This window comes from Mauremys mutica, chromosome 20, assembly GCF_020497125.1.
Source record: "Mauremys mutica isolate MM-2020 ecotype Southern chromosome 20, ASM2049712v1, whole genome shotgun sequence".
Classification (NCBI taxonomy): domain Eukaryota; kingdom Metazoa; phylum Chordata; order Testudines; family Geoemydidae; genus Mauremys; species Mauremys mutica.
The window spans coordinates 4599744-4621871 of NC_059091.1; the positions used below are offsets into that span (position 1 = coordinate 4599744).

The 22128-nt window shown below is 61.1% G+C and overlaps 1 protein-coding gene across 4 annotated transcripts in view; it reads right to left on the reverse strand.

The window, feature by feature from the left end:
* The window catches only part of AGAP2 (ArfGAP with GTPase domain, ankyrin repeat and PH domain 2), a 52837-nt gene that overhangs the window by 17969 nt on the left and 12740 nt on the right, over positions 1-22128 (reverse strand). For 2 of the 4 annotated variants that reach the window (XM_044995271.1, XM_044995269.1), the window contains exon 1: positions 14700-16935. The exons of the other annotated variants lie outside the window; for them this stretch is intronic. In XM_044995271.1, coding sequence (XP_044851206.1) covers positions 14700-16566 — 1867 coding nt within the window. In that variant the 5' untranslated portion in view covers positions 16567-16935. Of the gene's footprint in view, positions 1-14699; positions 16936-22128 lie in introns of those variants that run through there. 4 annotated transcript variants of the gene reach the window in all.

The following is a 22128-nucleotide window of genomic DNA, read 5'->3' on the forward strand; positions in this document are numbered from 1 at the left end:
AAACACCCCGTCGCCACGTGCGACAAGTCCCACTACACCCTTCCACCGTGCCCAGGCCTCCTCGGAGACGCTGCCCCTGCTGGGGACACAGTCCCATGCGAGAGATTGCGGCCTGCCATGAGGACCGGGCCGCGGCGGCGGAAGGGATCGCCCTCGGAGGAGCCGGGAGCTCAGGGCTGAGCCTCAGACGCTGCCCCCCGGCCGTGTCCAGACGGCAAACACAACGCCAGGGTTGCAGATGGGAGGGGGCAGGGGGAGCCTGGCAGCTGCCCCCCACCTTGGCACACAGCCCTCGGGTGACAGCATCAAGCAGGCTGGGAGAAGCCACAGTCTGGCACCTGCAGGCACCCACTGGCTCGGTCGCACTTGGCTGGGCGCCTGACGAGTGTCGCCGAGCGTTCCCCTGACACAACCCCCCCTCTTTAGTGTTAACGAAGGAGAAGCACCAGCACCAGTTAGAGCAGGACCTTGGGTAACAGCCCAGGGAAGGTCCTTCGAGGGTTCTGCCATGCAGCTTTGCTGGGGGCCGGAGGAAACCAGCGCCGGGCAGGCTGCCTGGGGCTGAACGTCACTTCGGGTTGGAAAGCTACAAAACCCCCTTCCTTTTGCACCACGTCAGCCAGCGTCTCCTTGCTCCCTCGTCTCAACAACCCCCCCGGGATGAAGGGCCAGAGAGCAGCACCCGACACTTGCACTAGAGCACAGCTTCCATGTTAGGCAGTTTGCGAGCTCTTCCGATAATCCAGCCGTGGGGGTCACCCCGGGCTATTCAGGTGCCTCAAAAGGACCTGAGCTCTTTGGAAAGCCTGGCCTCAGATCAAGTGCTGGAAAACTACGTCACAGCCTGATGGATCCCGCCTGCCAGGAGTTTGCCTGATGCCCTTTGGCTCAGTGTCACGCCACCGCCTGGACCCGTTGCAGCCAGACTGGACCTAATTCTCCTTCACCCTGGGCCTTGCACCCGGTTGGTGCAAATCTCTGCCCTGTGGATTCGGTCTCCCTTTGCCCTGAAGGATGCTCATGTCCCCCTCTGGAAGCCGGGCGTGCCCGTACTGGGCCGGGGGGCGCGCGTGCAAAGCACCCGTGCAGCACTTCGAAGTCGTGCAAAGATGCCTGTGCACCTTTATCCACAACGGTGACCAATGGGGCTGCTGCTTCCCCCCACGACCCGGCAGGCCTTTCATAAGCTATTGGTGCAACACTCGGCCACTGTATCGCTGGGCAAATCCTGCCTTGGCACCAGTAACAACCCTTCCCGGCTATGACATCACCCCTCCCCCAGCCTGATTGGTGCGGAACCGCTCAAGCAGCAAATCAGCTACCAAGATTGGGACAAACCCAGCCACTGCGATTGGCCCACCAGGTTCGGCATCTTGCTCCCAGCAGCAGCCGATATCTGCTGCGCGGTGGGAAGAAAAGCCCAGAATGCACCTGGCCTGTGGGCCGGGGGCTGGGATTCCTTCCTGACCCCGGGGTGAGAGATCAGCATAGGCCCTGGAACGTGAGATCTGACTGCCCCCAGCCCCAGCCGTCAGGGCTGCGAGACAAATCTGATTAGCAGGAAACCAATTAGCGAGCTGGCTTTGAAAGCCCCCCCCCCCCCCGGTCCTCATCACAGGGCGAGCTGGCCCTTTAAGGGGCACGGGGTTTAGTCCCCTTCTCAGCAGGGATCAGCAGGGATCAGGTGCCACCTGGCCCAGGTGTGGCTGAGCCCGCCTCCCCTTAAAGGGCCAGCTCACCCTGTGACAGTCCTAAGGAGGGATTCAGAGCAGCGGTCGCGGGAGGTCGGGAGTCGAGGCGATTTTGCCGCAGCGACAAGGCTGAGAGCAAAGCAGGGCTCTTGCTCTCCAGAGGGTGCTAAAGCCTGAGATACGGCCATGGAATTTAGGCACCTAACTCCCATTGAAACCAATAGGAGTTAGGCACTTACATACCACTGAGGCCTTCATCTCTATTGCTCTGGTATAGCCGGGCGGGAAGGAAATGCCTCTAGCTGCCTCGGAGATCCTGGCGGCCAACAGGAGAGGAGCTGCTGGTTTCCACCCCCCGGCCGAGGGCAGGTCCTGTCAATCAAACAGCCAAACGAGGCCATAAACAAAGCCGTGAAATCCGGCTACACATCCCACGAACATGTGTCGGCTGGCAAGGGATGGGTGCGGAGGGTTAGCGCCGTCCTAGCCGCTCGCAATCTACTCCTCTTGGGATGGAGGGCAGGGGACTGGCACGAGGGCACGGAACCACCGGCCACGGGCAGAGCTGGGGAGACGCCGCCGCGGCTGGCTGTGGCTGGAGGATGATCCGTGCCAATGGTGCCAGCTTGGGTCTCTCCTTCTGTCGGGCCCGCCTGCCGTCTCATGGGGGAAGGGACCGCACTGCACCCAGGGTAGTTGGGCCCCAATCCCCGACTGGGTCTCCTGGCACGACCACAATACAGAGAGAGAACGACTGTCGGCTGCGGTACAGTGTCCACCTCACAAAACCCATCACCACGCTGGGCACTGGGCTTGTCGGCCGCCTCAGCGGGGGCACAGCGCGAACTCGCCTCTGAAGCCCGGAGAGGGTCCCCCAGGGCTGAGGGATATCAGCGGTGGGTAGTTTGGGTAACTTACACTGGTGCTGCCCCACTTACCATAGTGGGGGCTTGGGCCCAGATCCTAACAAGGCATCGAGGCGCCTAATGAGGATCTGGGCTTTGGCTCTCCACGGTGGCCAAGCTGGCATCGAGCTGAGACCACAAGGAACCAGTGTGAGCACCCAGAGGCTCTTCCCCTGGGATTCCTACATCCAGCCCATATCTGCCGGGTGAGCTAGAACATGTTCCTACCCAGGCTGAGATTCTCCAAAAGCAGGTCGGGCACCCGCTGACACCCCTTGGCTCCAACAGCCAGAGATTTCCAAAATCCCAGCCCTACCTAGCTCCTCCCAGAGCCCACGTTCCAGCAGGCGCACGGTGCTGAGACGGACAAAACAAGGGAATGAGCATCTGACAGCTCTGGACCGGTTATGCGTCACCCCCTTATGCTCCCATAGGCAGCTAGCACCCCATTATACCCAAATGCTGGAGCAGAGCACCCCTGTGCCGGGCGGAGGAGGGGGCACCGCCACGCAACGGGCGTGCGGCTCTGCGGGCCATGGAAGCCGACAGCTCCCTCGGTGCCGACTGCCACGGCGCCCAGACAAAACACGTTTTTAATCCTGCCCCGCAATCCCTTCCCGCCGCGCGCTCCATCTCTCTAGGCCTCCCGCAGGTGGCTTCTCCCAGGCTGCGGCGTTTGAAATGCCAGTCAGCGGAGATCAAAGGCAAGCCTGGCGGGTAGAAAACCGGCGCTCCACGGGGACGACGCCCCTGATTAACACCCCCGCTGCGCGGAGGCAGAGCAGACGCAGGGCATCAAAGGGACCGGCACTCGGCTGCCTGGGCGTCTGCGTCTATACACTGGATCTGCCAGGCAGGGATGGCCAGGTCCCTGTAGCTGCCTGCTGTGCGCTCACTGGGACGTGGCATGAACCCCCTGCTCCCTGCCTTCCAGACAGGCCATTGGCCCCCTCTGCCAGCAGGTAGGTTGTGCCGCAGGAAGCCTTCCGGAGACCGAGGCCTGGCACTGCTCTGCCACCTTGTTCACCCAGCCAGCTCACCCGCCTCGTGCTTCTGGTTACCTCTCGTTCCTCTGCCTCAGGAGCAGCTCCCCGGGGCCGGGCAGATGGCTACTGACACGACCCGTCTTGGCTGGAGGGGGCACTGTATGTCTTATGAACCCGTCATGGCAGGGAGCCAGGGGGCAGTGAGGTCTAGCGGGTAGGGGCTCTCCCCGGGGACGAAGGAGACCTGGGTTCTGTTCCCAGCCCTGTCACTGCCCTTGGGCAAGTCACAACGCCGCTCCGTGCCTCAGTTTACCTGGCTGTACTATGGGGATAATGCTACTTAGCTCTTTGGTAAAGTGCTCTGAGATCAATGGATGAAAAGTGCTGTATCCTCCCCCACCCAAACCCCCCCTCTCTGTGCCTCAGTTTCCCCTCCCACTCTTAGCCATCTAAGCCATGAGCTCTTGGGGGCAGGGAATGTCTCTCATTCTGTGTTTGTACCGCACCTAGCACAATGCTCCTCCCCTGACACTAGCTGTTACCGTAACACATCTAAATAACATTAGAGGAGCACTCCCACGTTCAGGCGTTTTCACCAAAAAGCCCAGCTGAGCGGCCCAGGACTTTTCCTGCGCTTGCTCGTCACGGGAGGGGAGGGAGGTCTTCTTTAGCCCTAAACAAGGCCTTGGTTCTTTCCAGCTCCCTGTTTATCACCGTGGTGCTGGGAGGGGCTTAGAAGCCGCCCTCAGGTGAGTCACCTTGGCTCCAAAGCCAATCACAGACCTCACTAAAGCCGACGGGCGGCCAAGCGCTCTCCTTCAGAGCCGTGTGGACTGAAGGGTCTCCGTGGGGCAAGGGAGATACACCAGCCTGTGGGCGTTGGAGGCAAAGGAAGCCAGGAGCCAGAGCTGGGAGCAGGTCGCAGAGGGACGGCGCTCCTTGGGCACAGAACCTGCCGGAGGGCAGACCTGGGGATTTCCGAGCAAGGAAACGGTTTGCTGTCGTTTGTCCCACTGCGTTCAGGGATAGGCGACTCTGTCCTGACTCGGGGCATCGGCCAGCCCGCCCGGCCAAGCCTGGCAATCGACTGCACCGCTCAGGCCAAACGGCTAACGCTGCTAGTCCCGCTTCACAGGTGAGCCCAATCGCCTCATCCCAGGTCTCACGAGGGGTGTGGGGGGACAGAGCCCCCGACTCCCCGTCCGCTGCTCTAGCCACTAGCCTGCACTGCCTCTACAGCCCCTCGCAGTCCGCCCCACGGAGGCTGCTGCGATGGGGAATGGACTGCGGAAAGCAACCGGCAATAACCCCCACGGTCAGGAATTCAGGGGCCGCGCAGCACAGGATGGCCAGAGGGCTGATGGGAAGGTGTTTAATAAACACCAAGAGTTCTGGCATTACTAATTGTGAGGGGGGGGCTGGCACTGGGTTATGGCAGGGACAGGCCTTATAGAAAACCCTCCACCGCCACTGCAAACAGCTGGGCAGGCAAGGGTAGGCATCCTATGGCAACCTATGGCACGCGTGCCAAAGGCGGCACACAAGCTGATTTTCCGTGGCACTCACGCTGCCCGGGTCCTGGCCACCGGTCCGGGGGGCTCTGCATTTTCATTTAATTTTAAATGAAGCTTTTTAAACATTTTAAAAAGCGTAGTTACTTGACATACAACAATAGTTTAATTATATATTATAGACTTATAGAAAGAGACCTTCTAAAAATGTTAAAATGTATGACTGGCACGCGAAACCTTCCCTTAGAGTGAATAAATGGACTCGGCCCAGCACTGCTGAAAGGCTGCAGACCCCTGATTTAGACTGTGAGCTCTGCAGGGGAGGGGCTGCCTCTCACCCTATGCCTGTGCAGCCCTGATCAGTGGGGCCCCTAATCTCGGTTTGGGGCATCTAAGAGCTACCGTAATGCACCAGGTAGAAGCAAATTGAGCCCAGGACCCGGGCGGTTCAGGGCCTTTGCAGAAAGGTCTCAGGAGAGGGAAGGCTGAGAGCAGGGCTGGCATAGGCAGGTGACTTGCAAGCTTCCCACCCACAGCTCTGCCACGGGGCATCACTCCTGTTCTGCAGCCTCACCCTGGGCTCCCCACACCCCCAGCTCTGCCAGTGCCCCTCAATCCCAACCCGCAGCCCCTGCTAGCCCAGCCCTGGGCTCCCCCAGCTCTGCCATTGCCCCTCAGTCCCAACCCGCAGCCCCCTGCTAGCCCAGCCCTGGGCTCCCCACACCCCCAGCTCTGCCATTGCCCCTCAGTCCCAACCCGCAGTCCCCTGCTAGCCCAGCCCTGGGCTCCCCACACCCCCAGCTCTGCCAGTGCCCCTCAGTCCCAACCCGCAGCCCCCTGCTAGCCCAGCCCTGTGCCTCAGTTTCCCCTCCCATACCTTGTCTACTCAGACCAGGAGCGTTTTGGGGCTGGGGCTGTCTCTCACGTCAGGGGGCACGTGCGTTATCCGAGCCCACGGCGAGGCCCCAGGTCCGGGGGGTGGGCGGGCGGGAATGACGGCGCCTGTCCCCAAGGTTGGCGTTGCTAATTACAGCCTCGTTACCAGAGTGACTGTGAACCTGGCCAAGGAAGCAACGCCCTCCCCAAGGGTCTCAGAGCCCAGACCCGGTCAACTCAAGCCCGGCTGGCATCATGGACACCGAGCCAGATTCCCGGCTAGTGGCGAGACGGCGGGCGAGCAGCTGGCAAGGGGCCTGCTCATGCCACACCTCCATGTTGCCTCCCTCGGCCAGGGCTTGCCCAGGAGGGGGGGTCCATGTGCCCGCAGGCCTGGTAATGACTCAGCCCCACTGGGCCCCAAAATCTCCTGGCCCCTAGACTCAGCTCAGCTGGGACGTCATGGGGCGGGCGCCCATGTGGCCTAGGGGGCGGAGCACGGTGCCACCGCTGGACACGGCCCGGCAGCAGAGAAGCGAGCGCGTCTCCCTCCGACAAAGGGGAACCGGGCGCAGGGTGGCAGCCCAGCCCACACCACCCCTGCCCAGGGCGTGCCCGGCTCTGTTGCCAGTGGCACCTGGGGATCCCCTCGGGGGGGGTGGGGTTCAGGGGCTGAACAACAGGGAGCAGGATTCCACGCTGCCCCCACAGCGAGCTTAGGTGGGGTCAGGTTGTGAGCATGATGCCTACATGTTCTTTCTGCCCTTCACCGTAGCAGCTGGGCTGCCGTCTGTCCGTCCCCCCCCCGTTCCCATCACATGGCTGGGTCTTTGGAGCATCCTCCAGCGACGGGGAGTGAATGGTGCCCCCCCCCGCATCCTTGGGTCCTCACTGACTCACCCCCAGATCACAGCCCCCCATGCGCCCTCCACACCCTTCCAGCTCCGCCTCCCCCCTCCCCGCACGGTGTCACCAGCGGGGTGCCAGCGTGCCTACTGGCCCGGTGCCCGGGCGCAGCGGGTAGGACAGAAGCACCCCCTAGCCAGGCGTGGAGCCTCTCACAAGCCATTATACTTTCTGACAAGGGGAAAAAAAACCAACCAGCATCACGTCAAATTAGCCTCAAATCCCGAACTGTGAAGGGACAAATCGAAGCGGAGCCTGAGGACGCCCACGACAACTCTGGGAACAGGCGCAGGCATCCCTGCCACTGGGGGGGTCTGGCCTGCTGCTCACGACAAGCAAAACAGCCACAAAGGGGTGGAAGGAGAAACTGAGGCACGGGGAGTGGGGAAGGACGTGCCCGGGACAGCGGCAGAGCCGGGACCAGAACCCAGGCCTTGGTGTTATTCCGCTACAGAGGCTGGAGCAGTTCTAAATCACATCCGTTTCCCCTCCCACCTTTTGTCTATTTAAACTGGGATCTCTCTGAGACATGGACCGTCTCTTGCGATGTATGTGCAGCGCCTGGCGCAACGAGGCCCTGAGCTCACTTGAGGCCGACTGGCGTTACCGCAGAATAACCACACTTCCCCTTCACCTCCCTGGGCTCCCCCATCCTGCTGCCTGTCCCTGCGGCCCCGCAGAAGAGGCTGACGCAGAAGGCACAGCCGGGGAGATCAAGGTTAATCGCGGGTCATTTCACTGCCTGGGAACGTTACTCCCCTAGCAGAGTTCCCGCCCTAGGCCGGCCGACCCCACCCGCCCCGCTCAGCTGCTGCCCACGCTCGCCCCCCAACTGCCCTCCACCCCAAGGCTGCTCCAGCCCTGCTGGGCATCATGGACAGATACCGAGGGGTAGCCAGCGAGAGGGGACAGCAAATTTCAGGCGAAGCTTCCTGGCTGGGAGGTAAAGGCCAGGGAAGGAGCAGCGACCCAAGCCAGGCCAAACCCCGGGGAACGCCCTGCAGGGGCGATCCAGGGAGGGCCCCAGGAGAGGGAGTCAATGGGAACTACAGGGTCCTTCCCAGACCTGACTTCTACGGGCCAGATCCCGGCTGGGATAAACTGACATCACCCCACTGAGGTCAATGGGCCAGATCCCACCCCCTGCAAATCGGCGTGTGCCGGCCCCAGGCTCCCCCTGAAAAGTGGAGTGAGCCGTCCCCTAGGTACCCACCCTGCCATTGGGGCATGTCACATCCTGTGTCCCCCCCCTGCAAAAAAGGCGTGTTCCCCCGGGGTCCCCCTGCAATAGTGGTGCGCCACCCTGGGCTCTCCCCTGCCACCAGGGCACGCTGCCCCCGGTTCCCCCTGCAATAGTGGTGTGCCACCCCGGGCTCTCCCCTGCCATCAGGGCACGCTGCCCCTGGTTCCCCCTGCAATTGAGGTGCGCCACCCCCCCGGGTCTCCCGCAAACAGTGCCCAGTTTTGTCTGGTCCCAGCTTTCATGCCAAGAGCTTGGCTCAGCTCCCGTTAGCTGCCTCCTCAAGAGCCCACGACTCCCATGGAAAATGCCCCCGGGCACGTCGCACGTTACATAAGTGGCTCAGCGGCGGGTTCCCCTGCTTCAGCTGGTGCCCGGGCCAGGCAGCTGTCGGAGATGCTGGATTGAGGCAGACCATGGCATTTCCGGCTCCCCTCAAAGCTTCCCCAAATTCACCCCATCCAGCCAAGGAGCCCGGTCTCCAGTCTGACAACTCGGCTACGGGTCCCAGCTAAGGGCCAGGAGGGGGTCCCCCCATCTGCGAGGGCTGAGGGGGCTACAGCCACCCCACAGCTCCTGTTGCTGCAAACGGTCTGAGCCCGGGACACTCCTGGACACTCCAGAGCAGTGGGCACGAAGCAGCCCCAGGACGCTGCCCCAGGGGTCAGGGAGAAATCGCCAGGGGGTTGAATTCAATTCCATGGCTTTGGTGGAAAAAATTCCCCTCCGGGAAAGCAAAACCCATTCAGAAATTCCCTCTTGCAGACAATCCCAAAACACCAACCCCGCAAACTCTGCGTTCTGGGCCGAGCAAAACGTTCCCCTCGAATCAGAACGTTTCATTTCAACATCGTCAAGGAAAAGCTTCCCGCTAAAATGTTTACGGCGCAAAAAAAAAATCTCTCCACGACACACAACCGTTTGGAAGGGAAAATTCCAACCCGCCCGTCCGAAAAAACGTCGAAACAAAATGTTCCCGGCGCGTCGAACTGCAGGTTTGCCCTGTCCTCCCCCGCCAACGCAATCGACACGTTTCTGTGCAACGTTTCACCACCGACCGTTCTGCTCGGAAGCCGTCATGAGCCCAACTCAGGTGGGGGGGGGAACGTAGCCCTGTCGAAGGGGGAGGGTAAATCACCATTGGAACAATTCACCCCTGGGCTCGTCCCTGGTGGATTCGCCGCCAGGGGCGGGTTTTAAAGCAAGGTGGGATGTCTTTGCAAATACGCTTTTTATAAAGCTGTTTTATGGGGGTGGAGGGGTTCAGTGTTTCGGGCAGACTGTCCAGGGAACAGAGAGTCGGGATGCCTGGGTTCTGTCCCCAGCTCTGGGAGGGGAGTGGGGCCTAGTGGTCACAGATCCAGGGGTAGGGGGGCTGCATCATCGGCGGACAGGAACCAAGTATAATATTGGCTCTAGAAATTCTTCTAGGGACGGGCTGTGGCCTGTGGCATCCAGGAGGCCTGGGAATCTGGGACTCCAAAAAGGTATTTTCTGCTAGAAAGACGTTCCAGTGGAAAATTCCCAACCCGCCTCCCGGATCGCGACCGCCTCTCCACGGTGTCACCTTGGGAGGAGGAAGAAGCTATCGCGGCCAGGATTCGAACCCTGCTCTGAGGTGACGGTGTTTGCACACGAGGCGCTCAGCAAATTGCGAGATGGCTCCACTGGCCCCGCGCCCAGCTCCCACTTCTGCTAATCGCCCCGCGGGTGCGGCGAAGGAGGGGGCCATGTTGGGGGGTCCAGGGAAACGGGGAACAAAGGCAGTGAGAAGCTGCTGAACCCCCGGTTCAGCCGGGGGGGCGGGGGGCGTGTGGAGAAACCAGCGTTACACGAGCATCCCACTGCACGGCTCCTAGCCCCGGCTCGGAGCACATTTGCTCAGAGCCTGGCCGCCAGCCAAGACAGCTTTGCAGCTACCTAGCGTTGTGCCTGCTGCTGCCTTCGGTGACACCCTCCCGCACCCCCACCCGGATCCGCGAGGTGGGGTGGGGGGGGAATATGCTCTCCAGCAGGGCTAGCTCAGGCCTATGTCCCAGCCTGGCTCACCTCCCGGCCTGCCCGATGGCATGGAGGAGGCAGGATGCATCGGCCTTGAAATGGCACTTGGCATTTGGCTGAGAACCACAGCCCCCCCCCCCCCAGTCCTCAGAGGGGAGGGCAGCCCCGAGCCACTGGGCTTCAGGGCCGCCGGGGGGGGGAGGGCAAGTGGGGCAATTTGCCCCAGGCCCCCACGAGAGTTTTTCGGGGCCCCTGGAGCGGGGTCCTTCACCCACTCCGGGGGCCCCAGAAAACTCTTGTGGGGCCCGGGCCCCCGGAGCTTCTTCCGCTCTGGGTCTTCATCAGCAATTTGGCGGCGGGGGGTCCTTCCGCCCCAGGACCCGCCGCCGAAGTTCCGGGTCTTCGGCGGCAATTCGGTGGCCCCCTGCTGCCGAAGACCCTCAGGCCCCCTGAATCCTCTTCCTGCTCACTGCCGGGGCGGGGGGAGGAGGGGAGTCCAATCCTTTGGGAACGGCTTTGCAATTCCAGAAGATGAACGTGTCTTCAGGACAGCTGCCCAGAGCAGGGACACACCCCCGAGACCGGGGATCGGTTCCAGATCTCTCTCTACGGCACGGAGTTCTCCGACCTTTCCGGATCTGAGCCAGAAAGACTCCGGGCTTGTCTACAAGGAGCAACCGGCGGCCCTAACACTGCCGGCACAACTTCCCATGCGAACCCTCGAAAGTGGCTTTAAACTGGAGTAAGTGCTCCACTTCAGAAGCTCATAATAACAGCTAAGCGTTCTATTCGGTTCATACGCCAGGCCCATCACCCTGGCCTCTGAGTCTGACAAGGGGCCTCCTTTATCACCACGGACACAGGGAATATTTTAATCCAATTACATTTCTGCTTAGCATCCTGCCCCCCCCCCCTTTCTATATCCCAACTCGCTGTCCTGGAAACCAGGCGTTTCCTTTCCCCTTCCCCAGCCAAGCTCCTCTCTCTACCCCACAGATAAAGGCTCTTGAAATATTTGAAAAATAAAATTTGCAAATACACTTTTTATAAAGCTGCTTTATAGGGTGTTTTCAGTGTTTCAGGCAGGCTGTCCAAGGGAGAGGGAGTCAGGACGCCTGGGTTCTGTCCCTAGCTCTGGGAGGGGAGTGGGGCCTAGTGGTCAGAGATCCATGGGCAGGGGGCTGCATCATCAGAGGAAAGGAACTAAGTGCGAGACAAGCTCTGGATCAGTGCTGGAATTGCACCAGACGGACGCAGGGCCGGGTTGTGAAATTAAAGTCAAGCAAGGAGGCCCACACGGACACGCCGCATCCCTGAGCCGCTCGAGCTGCCTGCAGCCAGCTGGGTTGTTGCCTGGAGGATGAGTGTGTGTGTGTGTGTGTGTTAACTCTTTTGCACATCCACAACAAGGGAATGGTTGTGTGTTGTGTGTGTGTGTATGAACCCTTTGCACCTCCACAACAGAGGAAGGTTGTTTGTGTGTGTGTGTGTGTTAACCCGTTGCACCTCCATGACAAGGGAACGGTTTTGTATGTGCGTGTGTGTATTAACCGTTTGTGCCTCCACACTAGGGGAATGTGTATTAACCCTTTGCACCTCCACAACAAGGGAATGGTTGTGTGTGTTTGTGTGTGTGTATTAACCCTTTGCACCTGCACAACAGAGGAAGGTTTTGTGTGTGTGTGTGTGTGTGTGTGTTAACCCGTTGCACCTCCATGACAAGGGAACGGTTTTGTATGTGCGTGTGTGTATTAACCGTTTGTGCCTCCACACTAGGGGAATGTGTATTAACCCTTTGCACCTCCACAACAAGGGAATGGTTGTGTGTGTTTGTGTGTGTGTATTAACCCTTTGCACCTGCACAACAGAGGAAGGTTTTGTGTGTGTGTGTGTGTGTGTGTGTGTGTGTGTGTGTGAGAGAGAACCTTTGCACCCCCACGACAGAGAAACGGTTGCGTGTTGATTAACACTTTGTGCTACCCCAACGCCCTGCGGCTCTGTAGCATTCTAACCCTGACGTGGCAGGAGCGGCCTTGGGCTCGCCCGGCAGAGCGACGGGGCTGCCCGTCGTTCCCGGTTGCTAAAACGCACCCACCCATCAGCTTCCAGGGCCGATTCATCCTTCACGTTGCAAGGGGATCATTACAAGCACAGCCCCGTCTCACCGCTGGGAAGCCCTTTCCCTGCCCTCCGCCCCGGCCATATCCCAGAGCACCTGCTTCCGTGGAATACAGGCCGGGCTAGGAACCTGCTTGGCTCCTGTCAGCTGGTCAGAGGGTCAATCCAGGCTGCCCCTTCCGGCCCTTGCAAGTCCCTCCTTGCTCCTGGGAGCCGATTCTGCGTCCCTTTCCCACGGGAGAGGCCCGGCAGGGGGAACTGATGCTCGGTACCCACCTCCCTGCCAACGGAGCGTTTCCTAGGTGATCCCTCATCATTTCACCGTGGAAACTTTCAGTGCCAAACACGGACGGGGGCGGGAAGGGGGGGGTGGAGGATGGGGGGAGAACGCTCCTGGCTTTGAGAAGCATCTCCAAGCAATCAAAGCTGCAAAATCATAAGACCATAAGAACGGCCATACTGGGTCAGACCAGAGGTCCATCTAGCCCAGTATCCTGTCTACCAACAGTGGCCAAAGCCAGGTGCCCCAGAGGGAATGAACAGACAGGTTATCTTCAAGTGATCCATCCCCGGTCGCCCATTCCCAGCTTCTGGCAAACAGAGGCTGGGGACACCATCCCTGCCCATCCTGGCTAACAGCCATTGATGGACCTGTCCTCCATGAATCTAGCTAGCTCCCTTTTGAACCCCGTGATAGTCTTGGCCTTCACAACACCCTCTGGCAAGGAGTTCCACAGGTTGACAGTGCGTCGTGTGAAAAAATACTTCCTTGTGTTTGTTTTAAACCTGCTGCCCATTCATTTCCTTGGGTGGCCCCTGGGTCTTGTATGATGAGAAGGAGTAAATAACACGTCCTTATTTACTTTCTCCAGACCAGTCATGATTTTATAGACCTCTATCAAATCTCCCCTTAGTCATCTCTCTTCCAAGCTGAACAGGGCTGGCTTTAGGAAGTGCGGGGCCCGATTCGAATTGTTTCAACGGGGCCCTGACGGGATGAGTCACCCGGCGGCGATCCGGGTCTTCCGCGGCACTGAAGGACCCGCCGACAAAATGCCAACGAAGACCCGGAGCCAGGGAAGGACCCGCCGCCGAAGTGCCACGAAGACCTGGAGCAAGTGAAGTACCCACCATCGAAGTGCCACCAAAGACCCGGAGCGCCGCCGGGTGAGTAAAAATGAAAAAGGTGCCTAAGTTAGGTTCTCTTCTTTAGGGTGCGGGGCCCGATTTGGGGGAATTGGGGGAATCGGCCTAAAGCCGGCCCTGATTTAGCTGAAAAGTCCCAGTCTTATGAATCTCTCCCCATACGGAAGCCGTTCCAGACCCCTCAATCCTAGCACCAGAGCTTCCGGGGGACAACACAGCCTGAGGGGGGTGGGGGTGTCACATATTCGCCAAAGAGCAGCAGGTCCCACTGTCTGGGATGGTTCCACTAATCAAGTGTTAATAAACGCCGAGCAGAAGTTTCAATAAACGGCTAATCCATTGTCGGAGAGTCCACCAGGTCAAAGCCCCGCCTAGGATCCGCCCTGCTGGGCGTCTCACCGCCCCTAACCCGTGCTGCTCACACTAACCACGCAGAGACCGGCTCTTTGCCATGTGTTTGTGCAGCGCCCTGCACAGCAGGGCCCTGGTGTCGCCGCTGCAAGACTCCCCTCCCATCGGCCTCTATTAACCCTTTAGCAGCGGCGGCTTGAGACCAAACGCCCCCCTGCGCGGCAGTTTCTGAGTTCATGTCCCCGCTCGGTGACCCCCTGAGACACCTAACGTGGCGCCTCTTGGATTTCCACGGTCTCAGAAACCCGTCTGCGTGGTACTGGTCAAAGCGTCCTCCTCTTCTAGGCAGATTCCCCGGGAGAAGCTCTGGGAGGACCAGGCTTTCTAACCTTAACCAGAACCCCCCGTCTCCATGACCGACAGACCCACAGTGGAGGCTCCGGGCTCCATCACACCCCAGAGCGGAGCTGCTGGGGGATCCGTGCCATGGCTCACACGTGGGGCTGGACCCGCAAAGTTCCATAACACAGATTTGCCGGTAGCCCCCGCCCATGACTAAGGGATGGGGCAGGGACGGGTCTGCGTCATTCTCGGGGGAGCGGTGGTTTTACTTTGCCCATCGAGAGCCTCTTTCGCCACGGGCCTCGGAGCGCTGATCCCTCATCAGTGGCACTTCCCCAAATGGGGACTGTCACCCGAATTTTACCAAAAGGGAAACTGAGGCACCATGGAGGGATGTGCCTCACCCGCACTCATCCCTGGCTTCCCAGCCCCACCTGCTCTAACCACTAGACCCCCCTTCCCTCCCCTCCCAGAGCTGGGAATAGAGCCCAGGAGTCCCACCCCCACCCCCATCACTGCAGAAATAATCCAACACCCCCCCATCCACTCCTCCCTCCTTGGCTTTCAAGGGATCCCCCCCAAACTCCTCCCCCTAGCCCCCTCCCCAGGCCTGCCGCCGTACTTACTGGGGGAGGCCCCCTTGGCTCGCTCGGGGCTCAGCAGCTCCCGGCTGCCCAGGCCCCACCCGGGCCCGGGGTGGGTGGGGGTGGAGGCCGGGCTCTTCGTGAAGATACCGCTGATGAACTTGAGCATCTTGCGGTCCCGGGTGGAGGCCCGGCCGCCCTCGCGGCCCCGCTTCAGCCCCACGCCGGCCTCCGAGGGGCAGAAGCCCGCGGCCGCCGGCCCCTCGGCGTCCAGGAGCAGGTCGCTGTTGTCCAGGGTCTTGCTCTTGCCTTTGCGCGGCGACAGCTTCGCCCTGGCGGGGGCCCGGGGGACCGCCTCCCCGCCGCCTTTGGGGCCCCCTTTCATGCGGCCCTTCGCCTCGCTCTCCGGCCACGACAGCCGGTTGCCTGGGCCCCCCTTGTGGGCGCCTTTGCCCGCCTTGGGCTCGGAGCCCATCTTGGCGCCGCTGGTGGTCACCGTTTTGAAAGGCTTGTTGCTGGCCAGCCGGAGGCGCCGGCTCCCGGCCGCGGGGTGAGGCGAGGAGGCGCCAGGGCCCAGCGCGGAGGAGAACGAGGAGCCCCCGGTTCGGCCGGCACCGCCGCCCTCGGGCGCCCCGGGCTCCCGCACTTCGGGGCAGCCCCAGCTGGCATGGCTCAGCAGCAGCCTCCGGCCTGGAGCCGCCGCACTGGAGGAGCAGCTGGTGGTGAGGGGCAGCAAAGCTTCCCTGGGGGTCTGGCTCCGCTCGCCTGGCACCTCCAGGGTCTCATTCGCCCCCGGAGCCACTGGGGCCACAATGGCTTCTGGCTTTGGGGGCACAAGTGGGGCAGCTGGGTGCAGTGCGGTGTCCGGCTTGGGGGGCAGAGCTGGGAGCAGTGCAGTGTCCGGCTTGGGGGGCAGAGCTGGGAGCAGTGCGGTGTCCGGCTTAGGGGGCACAGCTGGGAGCAGTGCGGTGTCCGGCTTGGGAGGCACTGCTGGATGCAGGGCAGCATCCAGCTTAGGGGGCACCACTGGATGCAGTGCAGCGTCCGGCTTGGGGGGCACAGCTGGGTGCAGTGCAGCATCCGGCTTAGGGGGCACAGCTGGGTGCAGTGCAGCATCCGGCTTAGGGGGCACAGCTGGGTGCGGTGCAGTGTCCGGCTTAGGGGGCACAGCTGGGTGCGGTGCAGTGTCCGGCTTAGGGGGCACAGCTGGATGCAGTGCGGTGTCCGGTTTAGGCGGCACAGCTGGGTGCAGTGCGGTGTCCGGTTTAGGCGGCACAGCTGGATGCAGTGCAATGCCCGGTTTGGGGGGCACAGCTGGATGCAGTGCAGTGTCCGGTTTGGGAGGCACAGCTGGATGCAGTGCCGTGTCCGGCTTGGGGGGCACAGCTGGGGCTGCCGGGTGCAGAGCAGTGCCCGGCTTGGGGGGCACCGCCGGCGGCGTCAGAGTCAGAGGAGCGTCCGCTTTGGGATCCGGAGCTCTGGGGTCTTCACCCGGGCCGGGGGTGCTGGCGCTGGGCGAGGGCAGCCCCGGGCCGGCCCAGAGGGCGAGCAGCCGGCCGGCGCTCTCCGGGGACGGGGAGGGCGAGGGCAGCGGGGTCCTGGGGCTGCTGGGCGACTGCTGCAGGAAATAGTCCCCCGGGCCGGAGCTGCTGGTGCTGATCCAAAGCGCATCCTGCCGGTGGAAGCTCCGCTCCTGCCGCTTGCTCTTGGCGCTTTCGTCCGCCCGGGGCCCCTCGCCCTCCCGGCGCGCCGTCACCCCGGAGAGGCCCGGGCTGGAGCCGGCCTGGGGGGCTCCATCTCCCGCCCCCGCCTTGGCCTGCTCCTCCGGCGGCTGCACGGACTCGAGCTTGACCAGGGTCAGGGAGATCAGGTAGGTGGTTCTCCGCTGCAGGCTGCCCCCTCTGCTCATGAGTGCCCGGGGGAGCGGCCCGCGCCGGCAGCAGCGCCCCGCATCGGCCTCCCCTTCGCGCCCCGCGGGGCCGGCTGCGGCGAGAGCCCCTAGCGGGGCGTCGATTCCCCGGCCCGGCCGCTCCGCGCGGCTGGGAGGCGGCGAGCGCAGGGCAGGCGCGCAAGTCCGGGCATCCCCCTCCGGCCGCAGCCGCTGGAGGCCCGGCCCGCCTCGCAGCGCAGGGCGCGGGGCTCAGAGCAGCCCCCGCCGAGCGGCGCCCAGGCTGCCTGGGAGCGGCCGACCCCGCGGGGGGCTCCTGGCTCTGGCACAGCTCCGGGCCCCGTGGCGCACGGCCTCCCCCATGCGTCCTCCTCCTCCGGCGCGCCGCGGCAGGTGCCACCCGTCAGGAATCTGCCATGTCCGGCGGCCGGGCTCCGAAGCCGGGACTCCCCGCACAGCGCCGCCGCAGCCCGCGGGGGTCGCTCTACAGGGGCCGATGCCGCGTCCCCAGCTGCTTGGAGAAGGCGGCGGGGCTGGGGTGGGGGCGGGCGGCGGGGGGGTGTCCGCAGAACCGCAGGGCGATCGGGGGGGGGCGCCCGGGCGGAGCGGGGCAGCCGCCCCCTCGCTGGTCGTCGGTCCGGAGAATCAAGCCCCCAGCGCCCCCCGCCGAGGGAGCCGCCAGCCGCCGATGGGGGCCCGGGGGAAGCGAATGAGCATCTGAGAGTTGGCACCTTGGAAAAGCCAAGCGCCAAGGCGTGAGGCTGCCGCCTGCACAGGCGCGGGGAAAACCTGGGCTGGATTCCCCGGCTCCGGAATCCCGGGCCCACTTCCCCGCCCGCCCAAAGGAGATTGCGGGGGGGGGGGGGGGGGCTATGGGATACCCTGGCAAAAAGGCAGGTGGCCCCGGGTGCTGACCCGTTAGGGTGACACCGCTGGGCCAAGCTCAGAGGAGTAGGTGGAGGGGGGCTCCACAGGGGGGCGGGGGCTGTGGGGCAGGGTGTAGCACCTAGGGGAGCGGCCATGGCAGATCGGAAGCCTGCCTGTGGAAGAGCCATCCGGCCCCCTGCACCCATCTCCGGATGTGTCTGTCCAGCCCACCAACACCACCCACCTAGCTAACCGTTAGCGTGCCCTTCCTATTGCTATGGTTTATCTGTATTACCATAGTCAATGGACCAGGACCCCACTGTGCTAGGGGCTGTACATTATTTACTAGGTGTATTACAGCAGCTCCCAGGAGCCCCAGTCAGGGACCAGGACCCCACTCTGCCAGGCCCTGTGCACTACTAGGTGTATTATGGTAGCGACTCCCATTTTGCCAGGTACTGTACACTATTAGCTGTATTACAGTAGCAGCTCCTATTGTGCCAGGCACTGTACACTATTAGATGTATTATGGTAATGGCTCCCATTGTGCCAGGCACTGTACACTATTAGGTGTATTACAGTAATGGCTCCCATTGTTCCAGGCGCTGTACACTATTAGCTGTGTTACGGTAATGGCTCCCATGGTGCCAGGTGCTGTACACTATTAGGTGTATTATGGTAATGGCTCCCATGGTGCCAAGCGCTGTACACTATTAGCTATATTACGGTAATGGCTCCCATTGTGCCAGGCGCTGTACACTATTAGCTGTGTTACGGTAATGGCTCCCATGGTGCCAGGCGCTGTACACTATTAGCTGTGTTACGGTAATGGCTCCCATGGTGCCAGGCGCTGTACAAACAGAACCTAATGAATCCTTACACCCGACGTGTTTTAAGTCTCTAAAGCGCTCACTGATCTGTCTGTCCCCGTACACCCGCCTCCCTCTCTCCACCCCCCTGCACAGCCCTCATCTCCGGCGCACCACTCGGGTAGGGCCTACCCGCCCCCTGCCCCAGATGCCCTGGCAGTGAGCTCCCCGACTCCCCCCACATGGGGCTCCCCTGAGATCAGAGCTGGGCAGGAAGTCTGGAAACCCGAAAGGTTCAATTAGGAGACCCAGGTTCAAATCCCTGCTCTGCCAGACGTGGAGCAGGAGACCTGGCTTCCAGCCTAGCTCAGGGCTGTGCAGCTGGGTCTCCCTCCTCTCGGGGCTAGAGCGCCGGCCTGAGGGCCACTGAACGCTTCATACCCAGTGGAACCGCTGGGGCAGGACAGATTCTGACTGTGCAGCCAGAGGCGGAAGGCGCTGGTTCAAATCCCTTTGCCAGATCAGCTGAGACTCAAACCTGCCTGAGATCATGGGCCGAGGAATTGGAACTTAAGCAATTTTTAAGTGAGGAGAAACCTCTCCCTACGGTTCAGCGGCCTAAGGGGGGTGATTGACAGCACAGAGAGGGGGCCTCTCTCTATTCTGGGCACAGGCACAGAACAGGAGGGGGTAAAGGCCCCCACCCACCCACCCACACACCCTTTTCAGTCCCCCCGGCTCACCCAGCCTTCTCCGCAGAGGCTGCCGGTGACAGGGGCTAATTAATGCTAATTGCACCTGAATATCCCCACTGATGGGGAGGGGCCATTAAAAATGATTCACATTCAGACCCAGCGAGCTCCATCACCCACCTCCCCCCACGCTTCCTTTCCAACGCTGGCTCCTGCCAATGGGCAGCCTCGCCCCCCACAGTGACTGTCAATCCTTGATGGGGTGGGGGTGGGGCTGGGGTAGCTCTAACCCCGCCCTGCCCTTGTATGAGCAGTACCAGTGTCCGCCCCACACACCCGCACGGTCACTGGGGGAAACACCCGGGCAGGGGCCTAGCAATCGCCGAGGCCCCTGTTATTAGCAGATCCAGGGACGGACTGAGGCCTTTTGTATTCCCGGTAATAACGACACACTCTGCAGTCACGGAATACCACCACCCAGCGATCCTTAGCCCCCTGTTACAGATGGGGAAACCGAGGCACAGAGAGGGGAAGCGACTAGCCCTGGGTTCACTGCAATGGCCCCAGCCCCAGCCAAGGCTCGGAGGGCGTTTCACAAAGGCGCAGCGGGCCGGCCCCAATGTACCGATAGAGAAACCGAGGCAGAGAGCTCAAAGCCAACATCTGCAAATCTTGGGGGTGGCGGGGTGCTAAAAATCAGCCCCCTTAAATTCACAGTTAGAGGCCTCAAAAACAGCCGGCTGCTTAGGCACACGTGTGGCCTGATTCCCGTTGCCGCGTGGCCAAAGGGAACCACGGGGAGGGCAGGTGAGACGTCACGGGCCGGGGGGGCGACACCCCACTTGCCCCTTCTCGGGCTCCAATGTCAGCTGCAGCACCCCCCAGGGATCGGAGCCGCTGAGCCCAGACCTGGTAGTAGGAATCGGGAGCTCGCGGACCCCCTGGTATCCCCCTCGACAAATGCTGCCACCTGCCAACTCCCTCTCCAGCCCTGGGGTCCTGCAGAAGCAGAAGCACCCACTCCCACCTCCGGCTGGCCCCCCTCCAGCCCCGTTGGACATGGTGACCCCTTTCCCTGTGTGCCTAGTGCATCTCATTTGTATCTAGGGTGTCCTAGCTGGGAGAACGTGACTCGCTGGGAACATGCCACCCCAGTGCCGGGATCTCTGCACTACCTCTCCACTGAGCCTAAAGGCCAGCTGAGCCCCTCGTGACTGTGAAATCTGACAGTGCGGCCTAGTGGCCAGAGCTCCGGACCAGGACTGAAGAGATCTGGGCTCTGCCATTGGCCTGCGGGATGACTTTGGGCAAGTCATTTTCGTGCCTCAGTTTCCCCAGCTGCCAAATGGGGCTACGGATCCTGGCTTCCTTTGCACAGCACTTGGAGAGCTACTGATGACAAGTTAATTATTATTTTGAATTATCACCATGTTCCCATCTCGTCTGGATGCTGAAACGTTCAGCCAACAGCTGGTGGGGGGGAGAAGAGCCTAAGTGAGAGCCAGAGCTGTCCGAGGACCCGGACCTGTGGAACTCTCTGCCACAAGAGATAAGGGACCTCAAGCCTTGGCACGATCAGAGCTGAATACAAAACCCCAGCTTCCTTCCCGTATGATCCTCACGCACAGCGAGCGCCCACACACCCCCACATTGTGCTTATCTCCTGCAGGTTGGGAAGGAAATGAGAGACTGCTACCACCGTTCGTATTTTTAAAGATTCGGGAGGCTCCCAGAGGAGCCACCGTCTTCATTATGTTGCATTTATTGAGAAATCCACCCGTCTTCCCCTCCTGGCTTCCGGCAGTCAGAGATTTAGGGTTGTCCCAAGCATGGGGTGGTGTCCAGGGCCTGGAAAAACTCTCCCGTGGAGAGAGATTGAAAAGATCAGGGTTGCTTCCCTTGGGAGAGGCATTAGCGAGGACACGACAGAAACCTATACAATATTGAGTGGTCCAGAGAAGGGAGATCAGGTGTTTCCATTCTCCTGGCCTTGTGGCACAAGGGCAAGGGGATGTTGGATGAAATTGAAAGGTGGCAAGCCAACAAAAGGAAACACTTTTGCAAGCAGGGTAATGAGCCTGTGGAACTTCCTGCCACATGATGTCAAAAAAAAGGCCTGGACATTGACACGGATCCAGAATGGATCGCAAAGCGCTGTGCCATCTTTACTGTATTTCTCTCACAACACCCCCTGCGAGGTAGGGATATTCATTATCCCCATTTCGCCAAAGGGGGAACCGAGGCACAGAGAGGCTAAGCGCCAGTCACCTTCTTCCTCTGATGCATCTAGTGCTGTGCCTTGGCCTACAGGGACTGATCTCTGCGTTCCTACGGGCTTCATTTCCCACCCCGTGAGTCGCCCCCACGTGCCCTGGGTTAAGCGGGGACCCAAAAGCCAAGGCCTAACAGGTGGATGAGACAAATGGGCCGGCGAAGAGAAATCCCGGCTCTGTTAGCACAGACCAACTGCGAGCTCGGTTACTAGCCCCAGCCGGAGAGCATAATCAATGGCTCCATTGCTCCGCCGGATCAGGAGAGAGAGAATAGACGGCTGGAGAGAAAGCCGCCGAATACAGACCCCGATTCTTATTGAAAAGCCCAGTTTTAGCTAGAAACGAACATCCCCTCCGCGGCTGCTTGATTCTGGATGCTTCCTCCCCCCACCCCCCCTGAGCCTACAAGAATAGATCTATAAAAGGATCCAATCCAATCCGGCTGCCTCTCTGAGTCAGAAGAGCTGACAACAAAATTTCCTAGATTTAAAAAAAAATATATATATATATATATAAAAAAAATCTGCATTTGGTTGTTATGGCAACGGAAGCCCTGAAAATGCAGCAAAAACAGCAGGCGTAATTAACCTAAGTGGGGGAAAATCAGCGATCAGGGGAACGGTTAAAAAGCCCCTCAAGAAAGACATCTCGGGGGGGGAGGGGGGAGCAGGGAAATGAGCGAGTGGGTGTGGCGGAGAGTGTGGGAGCAGGAGCCAAAGGCAAAACCAGGCGGCGTAGTGAGGCTGGATCGGGCACGCAGCCTCCGTTGGCTGCACTTGGACCTGCCCCGGTAGCCACACTGCCCCCCAGCTCGCCACGTCCTGCCACGGAGACAAAGCCAGGGCCTGAGATGCTGGACGCAACGTCCCTCTCTCTAGACCTTGGCTTTCGCTGGGCCCAGCTTTCTGCCCAGGGAGGGGGCGGATCCTGGCGTTGATCGGC